Source organism: Leiobunum rupestre, chromosome 9 (genome assembly GCF_980474605.1).
Source record: "Leiobunum rupestre chromosome 9, qqLeiRupe1.1.hap1, whole genome shotgun sequence".
NCBI classification, from domain to species: Eukaryota; Metazoa; Arthropoda; class Arachnida; order Opiliones; family Sclerosomatidae; genus Leiobunum; species Leiobunum rupestre.
In genome coordinates this window covers 51,322,158-51,344,069 of record NC_143392.1, presented here as the reverse complement: position 1 = coordinate 51,344,069, position 21,912 = coordinate 51,322,158, and the positions used below count along the sequence as shown (strand labels likewise).

General features: G+C 37.2%; 1 protein-coding gene across 1 annotated transcript; it reads left to right on the top strand.

Annotated features, from left to right (window-relative positions):
* Positions 1-15,832: 15,832 nt before the first annotated feature.
* LOC149930852 (uncharacterized protein F54H12.2-like) lies at positions 15,833-17,170 on the top strand. Its single transcript, XM_090157951.1, has one exon. It carries the CDS (start codon positions 15,833-15,835, stop codon positions 17,168-17,170), a length of 1,338 nt encoding a protein of 445 aa, XP_090014077.1.
* Positions 17,171-21,912: the final 4,742 nt, after the last annotated feature.

Below are 21,912 nucleotides of genomic sequence, written 5' to 3'. Positions count from 1 at the left end.
AAAAATTTACTTTCTAAAGATTCGTAGACGAACAGAAAGTGCAGAGTAAATTATGGTAAGAATATTTCATGGACAAAACATACCTTATAGGAATTGTTGACAGCTTTAAATAATATTAACAAATACTAAAGAAAAATTTTAACGTTGGCTCGAATCTTTGAATAGGGTGATCAGTGGCACAGGAGGTACTTTCCCATCCCAGAAATGTATGATTGTAGCGCTAGGTGGAGGTTCTCAAAGCTAATGCTACAATGCTGTCTCCTTCGATTTTACAAATATCAAAACAACAGCAAAGCCGATTTTGCATGAGGTTTCAAATTAATAACGAAGTTTTACTGTTTATATATAACTCAAGTTATTTTTCATCTACAAATTTACATAAAAAACTTTATTTTTCATTTATATTATCCTTTAGAATTCCGTCGAAGTCGTAAGGAATGTTACATAAGATTTAATTTCTGTAAATCTTTATTTGCAAAACAATCAGAAATTAACTTTAACCAATATAAACAAAAGTTTCTTTTAGAAGTAACTTTGAGCACTAAATGGGTTGGGAGTTAAAAAAATAATCGTAATGATCTAACAAAGATAAAAACTCTTTATGGAAATTGAATTCTACACTACGTTTAATAACTCAAACTTGTAAACGTCAATATAATTTCACGGTGTTCTTATCTTAAGTTACTGATTTAAGAACAATATTTGATGTACTTATTATTAAATTAATACCTTTTTTAAACGATTACTTTCTGAATTGATATCTCGTATAACAAACATTATCATTTCGTTTAAAGAAAACTGATTAATTCTTTTTTTTTCTGGTTGTTCACATTGATTTAAACCAGCTACAGCTGTTATATACAGTTTGTTTCAAATCGGCTAAACTGAGTTTGATATAACAGACACATTTAATAAAATTACGGAAAACACTGCTTTTATTTTATTATTTAAAATCATTACAATTTATTAAGCCATGATGTTTTAACGTCTACAACCGGCGATGACACAACGTTTCGAATCTGATAAGAACTTTTGTCAAGTGTCGACCAGTCATGAGTTTTCCGCATTTTATTAAATTCGTCTGTTTCAATAGGCGAAACTATCAAGTAAATTTGGTCTTAGCCAACTTGTTAAAATGGAAAAACTAAATCACGTGACTACCATATCACAGTCAACTTCGATTCGGTAACTCGTGTTCATAGTTGGCCATGCGACGGTAAAGAAAAAAATCATTTCTTCCAGATGCTGCAGAAAGCTAATTAACTTGCACCTTATAAATAATAATAATAATAATAACATAATTTACATGAATCAATCAAAATTTAAACAGCCATTAAACAAAGAAAATGAATAATAAACGCAGTTTTCCAGAAAGTCAAGTGAGTACAATCTTTTCAGCCGCCCGGACTTTATAGTTTCACGTATTAGTCACAATTACCAAAACTAGCCATACTATGAGTTTGATATGGTTGAAAAAACGTTGGTGTTGTCAGACAAAATAACAGTTCACTTATCGAGGCTGGAAGCATTAGTCAAAAGCCGAATCGATTATCACTCTGATAAGTACGTTAAATATTAATGGGGCCATAAAAACTATATATCCTTTTTTTAAACATGTAGAGATCAAAATTGGTATAAATGGCCCAATTGGGTGGGAGAAAGACAGGCTGGCAAACCCAGTGGAGTAGGCTCGAAGTTCAAAAGTTTATGGGTTGCTGACGGCGCGATTCGTGACGAACGATACAAACTCAAAATAGATTTTTAGAGCTAAGTGGGCGTAAGAGGCTGTGGCGGATCAGCCTGAGCGTTTTGCGCGGGCGGTGAAAAGTGTTTCTTGAAAATGGTCCGTAAGGGAACACTCTCCCTTGGGATTTTTTTACTTCAAAAAACGTGGATTTTGAAGATAATTTTGGCTTAGGTTAGTTGACGGAATTAATTTTTCTTTCGAAACACTAAAAGTATTTTTTATACCTTGAGATTCAAACTTTGATCAAACAAAATTCTGGTAGGGTTTGCAAGGACGGGCTGCGAATGACTTCATATAAGCGACATAATCAAGAGGACTTTAAAAATTAACAACTTGGTTTTTGAATGGTATCGAGTCATATAAATTAAGTTGCCATTTCTAAAATCATTATTTAACAAAACGTACTTTCAACCGTTAACTAATCAACTTTTGACACTTGTTAACAATTTGATCGATTAATCAATAAAAATCAAATTTGTCTTTAATGCAAACAATTTGGTTCAAGCCAGAATATAGTTCGTACATTTGAGCGATTTTAGTTGTTTTAGATGGTACATTTTCGAAGCCCATGTCTCTTAAAGGAAGCACTGTGGGACCATTATAATCAGACATTTGCAACTCATCTGGACCCAAAGAACACATCCCGATTTGAAATACCCTGCATATATAATTATCGTGGTTATGACTACCGGCTATCAAGGACCTGATATAATTAGTTCACTTCGAAATTGTACGGCACGTTCAACAACGGTTCAAATATATGCCGCCAAATCAGCGGACCCGATTGATTTATTCATAAATTGGATAGTCAGATAAAGTAAAGGCGTTGGGACGGTAGCATAAAGGTTGAGCTCGGACAATCATATCACGAAATGCGCGCTTTATCATTTCTGCTGTTACTTCTTGACAAGCAATTTCAATTCTCCGGCGAAATTCGGCGCTTGTTTCAAAAGGAGTTGAGTAAATCCTTTTTTTTATAAACCCCCACAGAAAAATGTGTAGCGGTGCCAGATCGGGAGACCTTGCAGGCCAAAGAACTGGGCCATTTCTTCCGACCCATCAATGAGTAAATACCTTTTTCAGGAAGTTACTCACCTCTGTGTAAAACTAAATTCGGCGTCTCTCAGTCATATTTAGATTGTCGATTGTATCTGCAAGCTCTTTCTGTCAAACGCGCCACTAGTTCGGACCATTGAGGTTTTGAGGCAGGAACACTGGACCAATAAAACGATTTCCTAAAAGTCCAACTCAAACATTTTAGCGCTGCATGGAACTGAAGTTGTTGATGAAGTTTGAATCCTCAGTGAGGGTTTTTATCCTGCCTCATTGGATCGTTTTGATTGTTGAAAAGTCTTTCTCTAGAACAAGATCATTCGTGGGTGTCGATAAAATAGCGCGTAAATTGGGGATCGTCGTAAGCCACCTTGAGCAGCCAGGGGCAGAAGTCGTAAAGTCTTTGAAATCTTCATCACTCAATCCTTTGTGAAGCGTACCTCTGTGTGGATGGTACCTATTGTAAAACTATATACTTTAACAGTAATATATCTGGTCACTAGGTGGTGCCCTAAGCTACTCCCGTCATAACTACCTGTACTTAGTTGAGAGTTTCTTACTCACTCTTGTTTTTACTTCAGCCGTAAATGAAATGTTTGAATGATCAGTCTTGTTTTTCCTAATCAGTATTAATAAACTTTTAGTATATTTATTTCTGCATAGTCTTTATTAAACCCACTTAACTCCTATATTTGCGTAAAATTTCCCAAACAGAATTTTTCCTGCAACCTAGATCGGCACTCGTGGTCACGCAACTTGTTTGAGGTTATTAGGCAAAATATGCAAGAACAGTGTTCTCAAAGGCAAAATTGGGCTGACCCAATCTATGAAACCTAGGCTCTACATAACCAAACTGCTGAAAATCACGGTCAGCTCGCTTTGAGGTACTTCCTTCGGTTTGGGTGTCACATTTTATAAATCTCACACACCCTTTTTGGATTTTGGTACGCTCCACTTTTGAATAACAACCCACATTTCGAAAGATTGTCGATCTCGATGATGTTTAATCGGAAGTGAGTTTCATTTAAATACCAAAAATAAACGTAAACTTAAAACAATTTACGTCTATTTAGATGTTTCAAAATTAGGGCTGTGTGATTAGTGGTTTCAGTCAATCGAGTCAGTTATCGAATATAAATATTTTTCATCGAGTATTTGAGTCGAGTAATATTGAAGTCAAGTCGAGTAATCGAGTACCTAATTAAGGGGAAATGTTATCTTATTCGAGTTGAGAAGCAAAAAACACAAAGAGTAATATTTTGTACGAGTCGGGTTATCAAGTACTGGATTAGGGGCTTGTTTTATTCAAGAAATTAGTAAATACACTTTAAAAGGTGTAAAAAGTAACTTTCAATGCTGAAAAATATTCCTTTATCTAAAATGAACCAGCTTCCACAACTTTGTAGGTACCGTTTATTGCCCCCCCCCCCCCAAAAGTTGTAAAAACCCCTCTTTGAACTTTGTAGCAACGAGGATAGAGAAAATAATACTTAACGAGTTTACAGAGCAGTTTATTCGAGTAATCGGGCACCCAAATATTCAATAATGATGGTACTCGGCAATCGACGAGTAATCTCCAATTACTTATCCACCTCAAAAATGGCTGTAGTACTCGCATACCCCATTCATAAACCTTTTTTAAAGGCTTAAAAACGTTCGCAACAACAATAATGATTGACAATTTTGATAAGTAGGCTATGTTTTCGAGACAATGTGGGAGACTACCTTTCTCCCGTATCAAACAATTTTAATTTGGCTTGCCCAACTTGTCAATATTTCAAGTAACGTTTTTCAGTGAAAAACAGGTCTTTCCCCATCGAACTAAAGGAATTCGAAGGTTTCAGATGATGATACACAAATTATCAATACAAAAAAATGGATCTAGCACCTTGTGGTGAAAAAATAATTATTCCTAAATTGTGAAACTATTTTGAAAAAAATGATAAAATTTCACCTATCAAATAAATTTACTCAACCACAACAATTTTGAAATTTTGTAAAACATCACTTATCTGAACGTAAAACCGCCCTGTTATTTAAGTATGAAGTTGATTGGGAAAAAAATTATTTTTTACGTAATAAACAAGTTGGCAAGCCAAAATATACCTCTCCTCGGAAATATGGTCCCTAGTGGTATTAATTTCTCGATACGACCCCCCAAGATATCTCCGCAATTCAGAGTTATTTACGAAAAACGTATTCTCGGTTCAAATCCTGCCCGGTATAAAATTTTAATTTTAATTTAAATAATTTAGACGAAACAATCGAGATTAATTTATTCAGAATATTATAAATTAAGTAGTTACAACAGCGAGTTAGATTCACTAAAACAATGCACAATTGAATTTAACCCTTTTTACAGTACATGTTTATCAGTTGAATATAATACTAAGCAAATTTTAATGAAAGAAACATCTACAGATGGTATTTGTATTTTTCTCGCTTACGAAATACTTGCCGAATCTTTAACGCTCATTTTATTTCAACTTCCAGTTGACGTTGTGACACATACCGCATGAAAAAGACCAATGCCGTCCAATTTCCAATATCATATAATGACTCGCACACCCAAGAAATCATTGACTGCGTTAGAAATCGTAGATATCCAAATATCCACACCAAATATATTTACAAGAAGCAAAAACCTTACCATCAACAAAGCACAGAGAGCCACTTGACTAACCGCCAGCTCTTAAAGCAATTAACGTTAAATTATCTCCTTTGAATGAACACAACTATATATAGGTCGTTAATAATACCCGTAAATAAATAACAAAAAAACTCACAAAGTGGACCACCCACAGGGTCTACCCTTTAACCATCTAATCTCGGCTGACTGCGTTAAAACAAGATTTAACCTTTAAAAAAAAACAGATTAGGCCGTCATAAATTCATTAATAAAAAAAGACTTTATTACCTATTATGCTTACGATGCCTGTCTTAATTTCAGTGAATATAAGCAGCTATCGGTGGTTCTGTGGTAGAGCGCTCGACTGCCAAGCCGAATGGTCTGGGTTCGAAACCTGGGTGGCGCATTTGTTTTTAATCAATAGAGAAACGCTAAATTAGAATTTCTTCGATGCAATAATTTCAATTTCAATTCTATTTCAATTAAACCAAAATTTCGTACTCTATTAAATACGCTTCCGATAAAGCTGAAGGTCTAATTTTCAATAAAGCGTAACAAGTGTCGGTGGTTCTGTGGTAGAACGTCCGCCTGTCAATCAGGAGGTGTCGGGTTCAAATCCCGCCCGATGCGATCGCAAATTGATACTAAGACGAATACCGTGTACAACTGGTGGAAACCCTGCATTACACTCAGCACTCGGTCCGTCCCAAAGTCATTAAGAAGAAGTTTGAGAGAAAACGCCCATATAAACACAACAGACTCAGCATGCACAACCATCAGAACACAAACACAACAAATTCAACACTCATAACCTACGCATAAACATTAAAAAAACGTAATACACCAAACCGTCACGACGGTGAGCGAAAAAACACCATCCAAACAAAACCGCAAATGCATCCGTTAACGCTCACCGTCACACGGTGGTTTTGCCAACCCTTTGAGAAACTGCGTACGCCGTGATTACACTTTGCACCGAAAATGCGAACGCGTTCGCAGGCCTGATAGACCCACAGACCCACAGACAGACACGCTGGTTGTATAACCCCTCCTAGAGGACTTTTTTCCCTCGGAGAGGTAAAAAGTGTAAAAATATTAAAGGTGTCACTAACTAGTATTAACAATTTAATTGAAAAGTTTTATAATTTTACAAGCCTGTGAGATAAATATTTCTAAACCATTTTTAAATCTAATCCAAATTAGAGTGTTTTAATCAATTAATTAGATAACTTGAAAGAGATTCCACTTAATTTAAATTGATGTTAGAAGCAACTTACTTTGCATACAATTATATATATTATTAAATTCTTATAAAAACGATTTTAGTTATAAAAAGGACCGACATAGTTTGTACATGGTTTTGAGAAAGTAAGACGACTCATTATTGTGTGTCTATATCTTAGGCCTCCCAAAACTGGAATACAACTACGTCGTTCGCGACTGCGGCCAGAGGCGTACTCGTTTTTTTGGCGTAGAGACTAACCGTAACGCTTGGAATAATCCACCTTTGACCGCACACCTTGTTTCACTTTATAATTGCTGATTTGAACCGTCGGCTTCATTTAAAATGCGTCGCATATTTAGTCAATGGCGCCCACAATGGACCAGTATTATAATATCAAAGTAACATAATATATTATTATGTTACTTATGATAATATGAATAATTGTAATTATCAATAATTAATTATATTATTGTTGATTTTTGTGTACATATACCGTAACATTATTGTTTCTGGCATCACAAAAGTTTCTTTTGAAAGTTGAAAAGTTACCCTAAGAAGTCACACTCCTTCTACATAAATAATTTACTTCTGATGTGATTTGTTTTGTTTATTTTATTATCCTCCTTTTTTAGTTTATTTTTATTTTTCTTGAAAATCAAGATTACCCATAACGGAATCTGTTTTATCCTGTTCCTTTCTATCAAAATTTAAGAGAAAATGGTTTCCCCAAATAAAAGGGAAAAAAATGATAAAAATTACTTTATTTAACTCTGATAACCGCAGCCGCCGAAGGACGTGGGGACGTTTTACTTTCCGTTCAAATGTAAACATGCTTTAAGACTTAATGCAAACTTCCAATTTATACCCATTCATTCTCTGAAGCAGTGTGCCCATGTATCTGGTCTATTTAAATAAACTATCTTCGAAGTACTTTCCAAAATGAGATGTTTCCTCATCATCTTATAGTTGTTCAACTATTTCGAATATAATTTCCTTGAATTTAAGTTCATCCGACTATTCTAGTACAGTCTTCGTACACAATTTCCGGAATTAATTTTTTTGACAATTTCAGGTTTCCCCTGACCAAATTGACAAATTTCCCCAGACCATTTTTAGAGAACAAATGAATGTTTTGAGCCTGTAAGTTAAAATGTTGAAAAATATTTTCTTTCATAAATTTATTTGTCTTATTTTTGGGGGTCATTTTAAAATTCCCTTATTTTTGGTACAATATTTGGGAATAATTTTCAAATTCCCCGACTTTTCCCTGATCTTTTGAAACATTTTCAAATTCCCTGACTTTTCCCTAACCTTTTGGAAACATTTTCAAATTCCCTGACTTTTTCAGGTTTTCCAGGTCTTGTACGAACTCTGAAGTAAAGCCCTAAGATATTTGTACACGCAAGTTGGTTTCTCTGAGCCTTTAATTTTATTGAAATTGTTTTCCATGCAGGTTCAACATGCCAAGTGCAAAGTAGACGTCACTCAAAGTCCCCCATTGCAAACTTCCACGCAGTATAAAACGTTTCAGTGATGTCGGACATGAAAACCTTGACCTTATTTTTTTTTACTTTTTGATCTAACCATAGACGAAGAATGCGTAAACCCTGAACACGTGGCGTACGCCTTCCACAGTAAAGAGAGAGCTTGTCCAGGGTCTAACCGTTCTTCGTCTATGATCTAGCGTGATTGATGAACACTCGCTTACATGTAGCTGCCAAAACTTTCAAAAGATAAAAGCAACGGGAAACCCTTCAACCATTAAACTAGGTAGACTAAAGTCATACGCATTCCTTCCGTTAGTGGATTCGACGCAAATGATAATTTGGTTTCCATAGTGTTTCAACATATCACATTGTTCTTCAGTCTTTGTTATAAGGAAAAAATCTTCAGCTTCCAAATGGCTTTCAGTATTTATCATGTTGCTTATACAGTGGCGGCGTAACGGGGGGCGAGGGGGCGGTCCGCCCCGGGTACCAGGGTAGCCAGGGGTGCCATCGGAGAAGCTTGAGGGGGGTGAAAATCAGAATGATTAAACTTGAAGAATGAGTTTGGGCTCGAGGGGGGGGGGGTGAAAGATGTAGGACCGGTGAAATTTTCTTAACGGTCCTGGGGGTGTCACAAAACATTGCCACCCCGGGGACCCATCCTTCTTAAGCCGCCACTGGGCTTATAGGACAAAACGGAATTATCCACACCTTCGCATGCCATTTCTTCCACCCAGGCAGCTACATAAAGTGCATCATTCGTGGATTTTTGCACTTAAGCGAAAATTCCTTTTCAATATTAGAAAGATCTTTAGATGTGAGTAAATGAATTCTTTCTAGTTTTTCTCCAGACACGTTATTTCGAAATGGACCGAGAACGTAATTAGTCGATAATGAGATATACAGGGTGTTTCAAACGATTTTGCAAATCGTTTAATGAATTGAGAATTATGCATGTTTTTTTTTTCATTTACTTACGATGAGTTAAAAAAGCACCAGAGAGCTTCGCAGTGTGGCTTACTAGCCCCTGGAAGTAGGCTGCAACAAGCACAAAACCAAGCAGCAGGGAAATGCGGACATTAAGGTTTGAGTACGCGTGATAGGTTAAAAAGGACTTTGTTAATAAAACGAGGTAAGCCGCGTAAAAAAGTAAGCTTAAACAGTAATTAAAATCGTGATGGACCACGATTTCTGATCACTTTCAAACTGCAACCCTGCAGTTCACGTCGGAAGAACTGGCGGATATTCATTTCATTAATGGACTAGCGGATTAAAATGCTTTGGCTGCTCAACGTCTCTTCCAGGAAAGTTACCCGAACCGGCGCATCCCCGTCCCATTGACTATTTCCAATGTTCATCGTTGATAATGTGTGACTGGCAAATTCTGGGTACGTTACTTAATTTTTTACTTGAAGTTCTTTGTGACCAGTCCGTAAAAACATATTATTTCATTTACAGAACAGGAACGAAGTTGGTCGACCACGGGTTGCCCGCAATGTTCAGTGGGTTTTGTGCTTGTTGAAGCCTACTTCCACACTTTGAATCTCTCTGACGCTCTTTTAACTAATCGAAGGAAAATTGGGAAAAAACTGGCATACTTCTCAAATCACCCCCTACAACTCCTTAATTTTTTCCCATGACCTTTTGAAACACCCTGTATATCAGCTCAGATTCATGCTTAAAATGTGGAAAACAAAATTTTGCTGTATATTGGCCATCAGCTTCTTTCAATACAATGTCTGCAGTGCATTAAGCGTTAATTTTAGGGATCCTTGTGTATTAAAGGCTATTTTCCGAGGCTGCAATTCTGTAAGGTGGCCACTATGGGAACATTTATAGTAAACTGTGTTCGAATCTTGACATTGTTAAGTTCTATGACACGCGCGTAGTATGACCTGGTTTCCTTATCTGTATTTGCTATCCAATTCTATTGAACAATTTTAAAATGAATTTATAATAAACTAGCTGTTTGTTTATGTGGAAAAATGAATTATTTTTATGAACTATGTACATTTTTAATAATAGTTCACGTGAATGATCTATATTTTTCACTATTCTATTCGCTATGTAATTGTTATAACAAGCATACTAATTTTTATGGCTATGGGAACGGTATAGAAATTGATGCACTGCAGCGAGTTATAGCAAAATGGACGAAGAGAAAATATTATCCGTTATCAAATATCTATGAATATCAATTTACATGGTGATCGGTTGTACCGTAAAGGAGTTAATGTGCTGCAGCACCATCTAGTGGCGAGTTTAAGCAAAATGCTTGGCGAAAAAAAAATTATCCTTGTTCAAATATCTATAGTAGGGTCTTCGAGCCGGTCCCAGGGAGTATACAGTGGAAGGCCTCCACCCGTCCCGCCCGTCCCACCCGTCCCACCCGCACCGCCCGCACCGCCCGCGAGTACCGTGGTGGTGAACAGCCAAAGGTAGGGTGAACTAGCAAAGTTATGTTTAACGAAAGAGTGACGTAATACTTAGGTGGTGAACGTACAAAGGCAGGGGTGTTACAGGTGGTGAACTAGCAATGTTACATCTCCACCGTAATGTTATAGTATAAATATAGGTGGGATCTTGGTAAAAGAACATTCTACGGAACAAGTATCAACACGAAATCATCTATGTAAGTATATTAGTTTTTTTACTTAGTAAATATTTTGTGTATGTTCCTAACATATAAATTTTCATAGCATGTTTGCCCAAGTTTTGTTCGCCGTCTCGTCAGAGAAATTCATCGAGGTTACGTCTACACTAGATGTGCGTCTGGGACTCCGAGATAGTGCTACGGGAATCACCTTAGACGAAGCCGATTTTCATGAGTTATACCAAAAGAAGGATGAAATACTAGCTTTCTTCGAGAAGGATGACGCCCCAGGATCATCGTGCTTTTTCAGCGGTTCCGAGACGAAACGTGTTGAACTAAGAACGTATCAGAATCGAAAAATTTTGGATATCCGGGAGATGGTTCCGGGGTACGGTGAATTGTACGGCAAGTTTTTCCCAACCAAGAAGGGTTTCGCCATTGGTTACGCTCTCACCAAAGTGCTAATGGATATGTATAAAGACGTTGTAACATACCTAAATGAAGCAAATAGGATATATGACCTTTTAAAGGACACTATTTTGGAACAGTTGCGTGTTAATATCCGCCAGTGTTGCTACGGATGTACCGTGGACCATCCGTCACAGACTCAACACAACTGTCTAGAAGACTGGGATATGCGTGTTGAAATGAACTACGACACTGCGATAAGAAATCTTGACTACATTGAGATTTATAAAATTTTTACTTTAAAAACCTTTTTAAATGAAGAATTTTGTAAATGCATGGTCGCCAGAATAGTCTGTAACGCTAAACAACTTTTGTGAATAAAAACTATTTGATTTGAGAAAAATGTGTCATTCTTTAAAATGGATTTCAGGTTGCAACATCCTTTTAACGGTCTGATCGCGGGTGCGACTCAGTCTGGGAAATCCTTTTTCGTGGCTAGTCTTATCAAATATAAAGATACGTGTATTTCACCCCCACCAGAGAGAATTATATGGTGCTATACGGAATATCAACCCAAACTGTTTAATTCGGTATTAGATGATACACCCACCGTTGAATTTCACGAAGGGTTATTAGACGTTAAAATTTTAGACCCAAATGTCAAGAATTTTGTTATTCTTGATGATTTACTTTGTGAAATATCAAATAACAAGGATGTCACGAATTTGTTTATAAGAGGTTCTCATCATAAAAACACGTCGGTTTTTGTACTTATGCAAAATTTGTATTATCCTGGGAAGGAAATTAGAACGTTGAATTTAAACGCGCACTATCTGATAATTTTCAAGACACCACGTGACAAATCGGCGATATTTCATTTGGCTAGACAGATTTCCCCAACTAACAGTAAATACGTCATCGACGCCTTTCATCAAGCAATCGCTAGAGACTTTGGGTATTTATGGGTGGATTTGAAACCAACTACGTCAGACGATCACAGACTACGAACCGGACTTATACCAGGAGAAGAGGCTGCCGTTTTTATCCCAAAATGAAGAGAATTCATAATCATAAGGAGTTTTTAAAATATCTGTCTAAGTGTAATTCGTGTCAAAGAAATGCCGCCATCAAATATGCTAATAACGACGCGATTAAAGCTATTGTGGAATGCTGTATAAATGTTCTGCGTGGCAATGTAAAACTGTCAGATGATCATAAGAAGCGATTGAAGCGACATTGTCATATTTTGCGGAAGATATCTAAACCCACTACAATCGCAAAACGGAAAAAGATTCTAATACAGAAGGGAGGTTTTTTACCGTTACTCTTAGCACCACTTCTTTCAATTGTGAGCAGTGCTGCAGGCGCGGCTATAAGTAGAGCTATCAAAAATGGCTAGGAAGATGATCTTAGTCCCCGAAGACGTTTATCGACGACTCAATTCGCAACCAAAACTTGACGAAAACTTGGATACGAAAACGGTTTTAAATAATCAAAATCTTAATCAATCACAAAAAGTAGAGTTGTACAACCATTTATTACAACTCAACAAAAGAACTAAGAAAGCGAAACTCGTTGAAGAACCGAAAAGAAAGAAAGACTGGTATTCGGAAATAGCTATCGCGATACCAGATTCACATCTAAAACCCGTCATTGCTTTGTACAAGTGGATTGAAAGAAACAGTAAAATTGAATGGTCCACCAGTGGTGAACTTATTTATAAAGGACGTCCTATAGTTAGATCTAATATCATGGATATTTTACACGAATCAGTTAAAGGATACAAAACCAAACCAAAACATGAAATTGTTGGATTAGATAACTTTTATAAATTGTTGGCCAAGGAAAATGTACCCAAATCACTTGTAAAAAATAAATTCCCCTTTGAATCCCCTATTGAAAATGTACCTATTATTTCTAACGATTCACCAGAAAAGGTGTACGATGATTCAGATTATTTACCTCCAAGTCCCGAATCAATGTATGGCAATGGATTATTGAGTTGGATAAATTTGAAATAAAGAATATAATAATATATCAGGTTTCAGTTCTTTCATTCACGAATTATACCTCAACATGGAAGGTGGCACCGATCCTACTCCGTCTGGGTTGATAACCTCTTTATCGATATCATACTTGAAATCACCCAAAGTTATTACGGCGTTTTTGTTATTATTTATTATTATCGTTTTTGAACTATTTGATTTCGCGTACTGGTATCACGAACGGAAAATGAACTGTACGATGAATGGATAAGTTAGAAGAAATATACTTCAATGTAAAGGACGCCGGTAGTTACGGAGGCATTCGTGGTCTCTATCGAGCTGCCAGAGAGAGGGGAATTAAAGTTAACATAAACGACGTGAGAGAATTTTTAAAACGCCAAGATACGTACACGTTACACCGACCAGTGAGACACAATTTTCGAAGAAACAAGACGATAGTGTATGGGATAGACGAACAATGGCAACTTGATCTGGCAGACATGCAAGATATAAAAAATCACAATAGTGGATACCGATATATCTTATGTTGTATAGATGTATTTAGCAAATACGCATTCGCTGTGGCTACCAAGGATAAGAAAGGATCAACTATGGTAAAGTCATTCAAATCTATTTTAGAATCAGGTCGACAGCCGAAGGTTGTACAGACTGATCACGGTAACGAGTTTCTATGCAAAGAAGTTCAAGGTGAATTAAAACGTAGAGGAATCAAGTTTTTCGCAACGCACTCCGAAGTAAAATCTAGTATTATAGAACGATTCAATCGAACATTGAAGTCTCGAATGTACAGATATTTTACGGAGAAAGATACGCACAAATATATCGACGTTTTACCAGATTTATTGGAAGCTTATAATAACAACTACCACAAATCTATTAAATGCAAACCCGTTGAAGTGAAGAATGAAAATTCTAAACAAGTGTGGCAGAACCTATATGGGAAAGTTAATTTTTCACCCCCAGTCTCGTTCCCTTTTGAAATAGGTGACTTGGTTCGTATAAGCAAGAATAAAACTACGTTCGAAAAGGGTTACAAAGCCAATTATACCGAGGAAATATTCAAAGTAGCGCAGTGCATACCAAGAGACCCTCCGGTATATAAACTGGAGGATTTGAAAACTGAGTTCATTTCAGGAGTGTTCTACAAGGATGAAATACAGAAAATCGGGAAAGACCTTGATAACTGTTTGTTTAAAATAGATAAAGTTTTGAGAAAAAGAACTAAACCCGACGGAACGAAAGAACTTTTAGTACGTTGGCGTGGTTACAGTTCAGATTTTGACTCTTGGGTGCAAGAAATCGTAGTACTATGAGTTTCTATATAACACTACCCTCGGACTCTTCTATACGTTATTTCAAAAACAACACTATAAGCAAGTTCAGGACGTATTTACCCGAACCCATTAAACTTGATGGAGCGTACGAAGTTGGTCTAGCCGAAATAAGTTATCCTAGAACGTGGAATAACGTTAATGAAGAATGTTTAGTTCGAATTTGGAATACTGTAGAAGATACTATAGACTCCTTGGAAGAACCTATAACTAAGAAGTCTAAAAAACAGTCAATCAAGAAGACGGAAAAGAACCCCGAAAATTTTGTGAAGAGAGATCTCAAAGATGAAATGCGTGATATAAGCATTCTTATACCTCCCGGATATTATGGCTCTACCGAAGAATTACTAGAGATTATGTCACTCGATGATGACGGACAAAAAATTAACTCAAGGGTCGAGTTTTATTACAATAAACCTAATCGGCGGGTGGTTATCGAAATTAAAGGAATGAATCAAGTTTACATACCACATGAAATCGCCATTATATTAGGATTCACGAGAATTCCAGGCAAAGATGTAACTGTAGTTACTTCAATGACAGCTCCTTTTAGTTGTGATATGGACGCTGGGTTACATTCTCTGTTCATATACTCCGATATCATACAAAGTCGATCGGTTGGAGATTCAGACGTTCCCTTATTACGTATTATAAGTATTCAAGGAAAAGACGGAGACACTGTTGAGAAGGAGTTTTCTAGACCTCATTATATGCCTATTGCGCATAACAATTTTCAAACCATTGAAATTAATATTATGAGTGAAATGGGTCAGCCTGTACATTTCGAAAGAGGAAAAGTTCACGTCACTCTACATTTTAGACCTCGAAGGACATGGACTTCTCTATAAAATCAGGTGTAAAAACTTTCTTCCGTTCATTTGTGGTTAACGTGTCAAAGGAGAAACATGTCTCCGCGTAATTTAGACCACGTTTCCGTAAACGATTATAATAACTATTATTTAAATCAAATTGGACACGGATCAATTCCGGTATACCGTGGAGTAGCCGTGCAAAGAGGATATGGTCTTGGAAATATATTAGCCTCGGCATTTCGGTCAGCCATGCCTTTACTCAAAAAAGGTGCCACATTCCTTGGTCGAAAATTTTTAAATACCGGAGCAAAAATTGCTTCCGACGTCTCGAGTGGTGTGTCTATTAAAGACGCGTTAAAATCTCGGGGGAAAGAGGCGGGGAAAGAAACCTTAAGAAGAGCCGCCGAAGCAGTGAGTAAACTTAGTGGAAATGGACGTAAAAGGAAACGTAAAACGTCTCCCATCATTAGTTCAGTTCGAACCAGGAAGAAGAAAAGACGTTCTCTGCTTCAGTCTGATATATTCTCGTAATCATTGAACAATGTCGTTAGCCCACCCCAGTTCGCAGAACAGCATTAGCTCGGAACTTGATTTATTTCACGTACCTTATACTCAAACTGGCATAATAGGAAGTCAATGGGTTGAATATAATCCAACATCAAACATAAATGAAAACCAAGCAATTATCTTTAGTATCGCTGGAAACTCGGAGACATACATTGATTTGAAAAATACTTTACTTCAAGTTCAAGTGAAAATTGTGAAAGCAGATGGAACTCTACCGAAACCCGATATTCACGACGCTGTATCTAAAACCACAACTCCTGCGGACAAAGTTGGCCCGGAAAATTTGTTTTTACACAGTCTCTTTGGCGAAGTTCACGTATCATTGGGTGACAGATCAGTTACGTCATGCCCTCAACAGTATCCTTACAAGAGTATGATTCAAACGCTCTTGACATATGGTGGGCCAGCCAAGGAAAGTTTCTTAACCGCGTCTCTATTCTATAAAGACAAAGCTGGGAAATTTGACGAGTTTTTCAATAACGACGGATTTACGAAACGCGCAAAATTTGCCCAAGAAGGTGTGATTGACATGATAGGAGTTGTACGAGCCGATATTTGTCAACAAAATCGATTTATTCCTAACCTGATAGACTTAAATTTCAAGTTTATCAAAAGCTCAAACGAGTTTTGTTTACACACAGACGGTGAAAAATGCAAAGTCATTTTCACACACGCATCAATGTTTGTCAGAAAAGTTAGATTGACGCCAGAGATTATGTTATCCCACGCTAAAACTTTGGAATTGGCAACAATGAAATATCCCATCACCCGTACGGAGTGTAATTCATTTTCAATTTCACAAGGGAACAAAATATGCGTCAAAGACAACTTATATAATGGTCAAATACCGAGTAAGGTGGTGATCGGATTTGTGGACCAGAATGCGTATTTGGGAGACTACAAAATGTCACCTTTTAACTTTAAAAATTTTTCGTTAACTCAAATCGCCCTATACCTTGATGGTAGTAGTGTCCCGGCAAAACCGTTAAACCCAAATTTCAAAGATAAGTTGTTTATGCGATCATACGTTAATCTCTTTCTTCAAACTGGGCAATGGAATATTGACGAAGGAAATTTTATCGACCGTGATGAATTCGCCAATGGAAACGCACTATTCGTATTCGATTTAACTCCCGATCTCAACGGAAGTTCAACTGACTGTTTCAACCTGGTAAAGAACGGGAGCGTTCGTCTCGAATTAATATTCGGAGAATCGTTGCCGTCAACAGTTAGCGTGATTTACTATTCCGAATATCAATCTTTGGTCGAGATCGACAAGAACAGAGCAGTTTTATATGATCAAAGTTCATAATGGACTCGCAACAACTTGAAATCATACTCAAGAAAGATCCGTATACCAAATATTTGTTCAGAGGAGTCTTCCCTGCCGACAAACTTCCCGAGAATGTGAAAACGTATCCTTCACTTTACATCGTGAACACTGATACGTCCAATGGGGTAGGAGAACATTGGTGTTTGATATATCTCTCAAGGTCACTCAATTGTACATTCTTCGAGAGTTTCGGGAACAGCCCTGATTTATTTAAATTTAACTATTTTATAGAGAAAAACAGCTTAACTGTCACGTATAATTCTGCTCAATTGCAAGGAAATTCTAGTAAAGCTTGCGGTGGTTACTGTATATATTTTGCAATTAATTTGTGTCAGGGAATAAAAATGTTTAGTATATTGGAAAGATTTTCAAAAAACAAAAATGTTAATGATCGTATGATTGTAGAATTTATGTATAAGAAATACTCAATAAATTTGTTATAAAAATATTTTATTGTTTCGTTTTATAATGTCCGTGCGCGAGCGTTGATATACCATCGTCTAAAATATAACGTTTATCATCGCACGGGTTTAAACACAATTTGTTTTGTCGCACAGTCGTCACAATATGCTTATTACTCACTATGCGCTTCATCTCCGCGATAGTTAACTTACGGTTCAGAAGACACTCGCGATATTCCGCGTGACGGACGCGCTTTTGCACAACACGTTTACACACACCCTTGCAAGTCTTTTTCTCACCTTTGGCGGACAAAATAGAGTACATTTTGGGTCTCAGTCCGCAAAATTCTTCAATAGGTGTACCGTCCATTTCATCTTTAAACTTTCCGAGTCTCTTTTTATTGGTTTCGTCAAACAGAGGATGATTTTTGGGGTATCCAGAAAAATCATACATTTCCTTCTGTTGGGCGAAATCTTCGTATAAATCCGGTGTTTGGATTTGATACGTGAGACTGTCTGTAAATTACAAATAATCATTAGAAATGAGCTATACTATATACAAGAGGGTATACGTACCAGTATCGGTAAAAAGAAGTTTGACCTTTTCTCCGTACTGTGGCTTTATGACCTCATAATGAAATCTATACATTAAAAGTTTCGATAGATCCAAAATGGCGAAACCTGTATAGATGGGCCGGTTTAGAATAAGCTTTTTCTTGGCGGAATGAATTCCAACAAGGTCGTTTTGGAAGATGGTGAACTTTTCGAACGCGGGCGAGCTAGCTTTTTTAACAGCCTTTTCTGGTGTCGTAACCAATTTAAAATCCTTACGTAAACGTAAGTTTTCCATGGTTTTACCTGCAAAAAAAAAATTAATTTTAAATTAAATTTTTAATTTTAATTTTTAATTACTTACCAAAGACAGCGTTGTTCATTAATTTGAAAAAGTCCTTTTCAAAATCGTTGGCGGCCATCTTCCTTTTATCCGTATTAAAGTCAATATATGACTTTAACCAGGCACCTTGTTCGAATTTCATAATTCGGTGGATTTTCGTGATTTTTAGACCTTTTTCCACGTAATACTTGAGATTGCGATAGTGTACAACGTATCGCTCCTTGTTGTTTAGGTTGGGCACCAGTTTCGGTAGGCTCTCTTTAACAGGGATTTTCAGTTCAGTCATCTGGGTTTTGGAATACTCGGAAAGCATTTCCGGTTTAATGGACATGGACTCTGGAGCTAACGGGTAGCAGTTATGCTCGTCGTGTAATGCGTCCGGATATTCCAAATCCACTTCCAAAATAAATCCCTCAGAGGCGTCGTTGGGGCAACTTAGAATTTCGCGTTGACAGTCAGGGGTGGGTTCAATCCACTCAAAACCTTTCATTGGTAACGCGTCGCACATGACAGTACCGTACAAATTGTTACAATCTGTTTAAAATAACATCGTTGAAATTAATTTTTTAATTATTATTATTTTTTTTTAATTATTATTTTTTTTTGTATAATTAAATTTATTATTAAAACTTTGATTATTCTTACCGAGATAACAGATGTAACTATCTGGTTTGGAACGGTCGTGTGTTTCCAGGTACTTGTTATTACCCTGTGCGAGACGATGGCTGATCATTGAAACTCCACCTCGTATCCCTTTTTCTATGAAAAGATGCATGTCCTCATCCAGAAAAAGGTCAAGACGCACCTTAGTCATACATAGGGCCGCCTGCCACGCGAAACCCGGACCTGTGTACGAATGTGCGGGGTCTAGTCGGTAATACGTCATGCACATACGACGGAAACTTTGAAAGACGTCTGCCAGAAGTAATGTGTCAGACAAGACATAAATGTCGTGATACCGTCCTTTAAAAATAAAATTTTCAATTAAAGATTATACATATTTATTATTTTAATAGTGTTCATACCCAAATTTCCGATGTGGAAAGTTTTCCAGACGTTTTGCGCATGTACGTAGTCGGCTTCACTCAGAGGCTCATCGGTTAAATCGTTGAAGAAACACTCGATAGGTGGTAGTTGTGTTTCTTTAAAACGATCTTCCGAATCCATATATGAATACGGATAAACTCCTTTTCGCAGAAGTAAATTAACCTCTTCCGACGTGAAAACCGAGTTTAAGAGCGGAAACTTGTCAGCTCCACCTTTCGATAAATTTCCAACGAGGGTCTCGAGAGAAGCTGGCAAGAATCGGATGCTGTCAACAAACCGTAGTTTACCCAAGGTGAAAGAAATGTATGTTTCGCTGTTGGTAGCGATACAGTCTATATTCTTATTTTTGATCTTTGCAATTTGTTGCATAATGAGGTGGGCGTCATATCTACAAATGCTTTATATCATAAGTAAAAATACCTTTAAAAATATAGACAATTAATTTACCTGCTCAGATTATGAAGGAAAACCGGGATGAATTTTGGCGCCTTCATTTTCAAATTGCAGTTCTGACACGCACAGCCCCTATACGCGCCTGTATAATGGTCATGGTCACGTGTTTTAATTGAAGTTTTCGTGAATGTTTCTTCGCAGACGTAACAATGTGTTGCGGTTTGGTAGGATGTTTCTTCAGCTTCGGAAAGTTGCATAGGGATGTTTTCCTTCAACGCTTCCGATATAGCCGTAGACTCGTCCAAAAGCATATTCAAAAACTTCAACGCACCGTCTTGGCCCCTGTAGGTCTCGTGCTTTACGAGATTTCCTACATAGTAAATAAATATTAGATAAAGAATTAAAAGAATTTCAAGTGATCAAACGTACCAGTGGGATTGACAATTGCGTATGAAAATCCACACGTGACATGTACGGCTAGGGTCGTGGTCGATGACAATGTTGCGTCTGGCAAACATGTCGCTATTTTTGACATTATCGACTCGAAATCGGCGAAAATGGTGTAAGGAACCTATATGAAACAAATAAATAAATATTTCGAATTTAAAAGAAGTATTAAATTATTTACCATTTGACTCCAACCAAAATTTTTGAATTTTAAAATTGGTTCTTTGGTTGGCATCTCCACGCGTTGTGGTTGGTGAACATTACAGTCGCGCATATGAACTTTGATAATTTCCTCTGAATTGCTCCTTTTTAGACATCGGCGACAATAAAACGTCTTATGATCACGTTTGGTGAATCCACTGAACAAACGACTTAGGTGGCGGATCAAGACGTAATGTTTATTTTTACCGTTTGTCACCAAAAGTAAATCAATTTCCCTACACTCGGGTACACGTTTTTCACTTACATATCGCGGGAAATAACCCTTTTCGTATGCGAAAATGTTAATTGATAGGTTATTCACCTCTTCGAACTTTTTAAGTTTATAAGCATCCAGTTCGAATGGGAATGTAATACCGCACAAATCAAGTTCGTTCTCGTAACGCTTATAATTATAAATACGGCTAGGGTGGTCTTGGGTTGGGTGTAGTTTAGCCAAGATTGACCACAAGAAACATTTATTGTCACTTGGGTCATCAGGGTTCACATTTACCGTAGCCCGTTTATTTTCAATCACGGGCGATAATTGAAAATATGTACCACCTACGAGAGGCAAATATTGTATAATGTTTATTTGTAAATACAAAATTTTATCTAAAACCCAACCACTTCCTAGTCCTTCGTAATTGTTCATGCTGTCGGCAATTTTGTCTCGACTTGAGTTTATTTGTTCGGGTATTACCTCGGGTGACAGCGTCGCGTGTGTAAATCCCCTGAAATACGGCATTGCCTCAACGTCCGTACCAGTGTTGCCAAGTTCACGGGTATATCGTGCCCGCACCACCATATACCACTTGATACCTTTATTGGTACTCAGTTTGTTTTGAAGATATGTTTCTACCTTAGCAAGGTGTTCATTTATAAATAACACAGGGCCAGTAACACCATCTGGTGCCGTTATCCTAGCCGAAAAAATTGCGTCACCAAGCGCGTTAACCTCCTCTATTTGAAATGGATGGATGGCTGGTAGCACGGCTGGTTGTTGACCAACTAGAAGGGTAACGGGTAAGTTAACGGGAGAGTTAGTGGATGGGTTAGCAGGTGGGTTAGTGGATGGGCTAGTGGGTGGGTTAGGAGTGTCGGCGGCTTGCTGGTCAACAACGGCTGAACCAACTGAGATTGGTTGTTGGTGTTGGGCTTGAATATTATCCCAATGCTCACCAAGCCACTCGTCATCCGCTTGAGACTCTAATAGATTGTTTAAGGGATCCGATTGTTGAATCACTTTGTCTTCTTGACCATTTATAGAAAAAAAAACTTTATGTAACAAATAATAAAATTTTCTTGAAGAAACTTACCATTTTTAACTCGTTTACGAT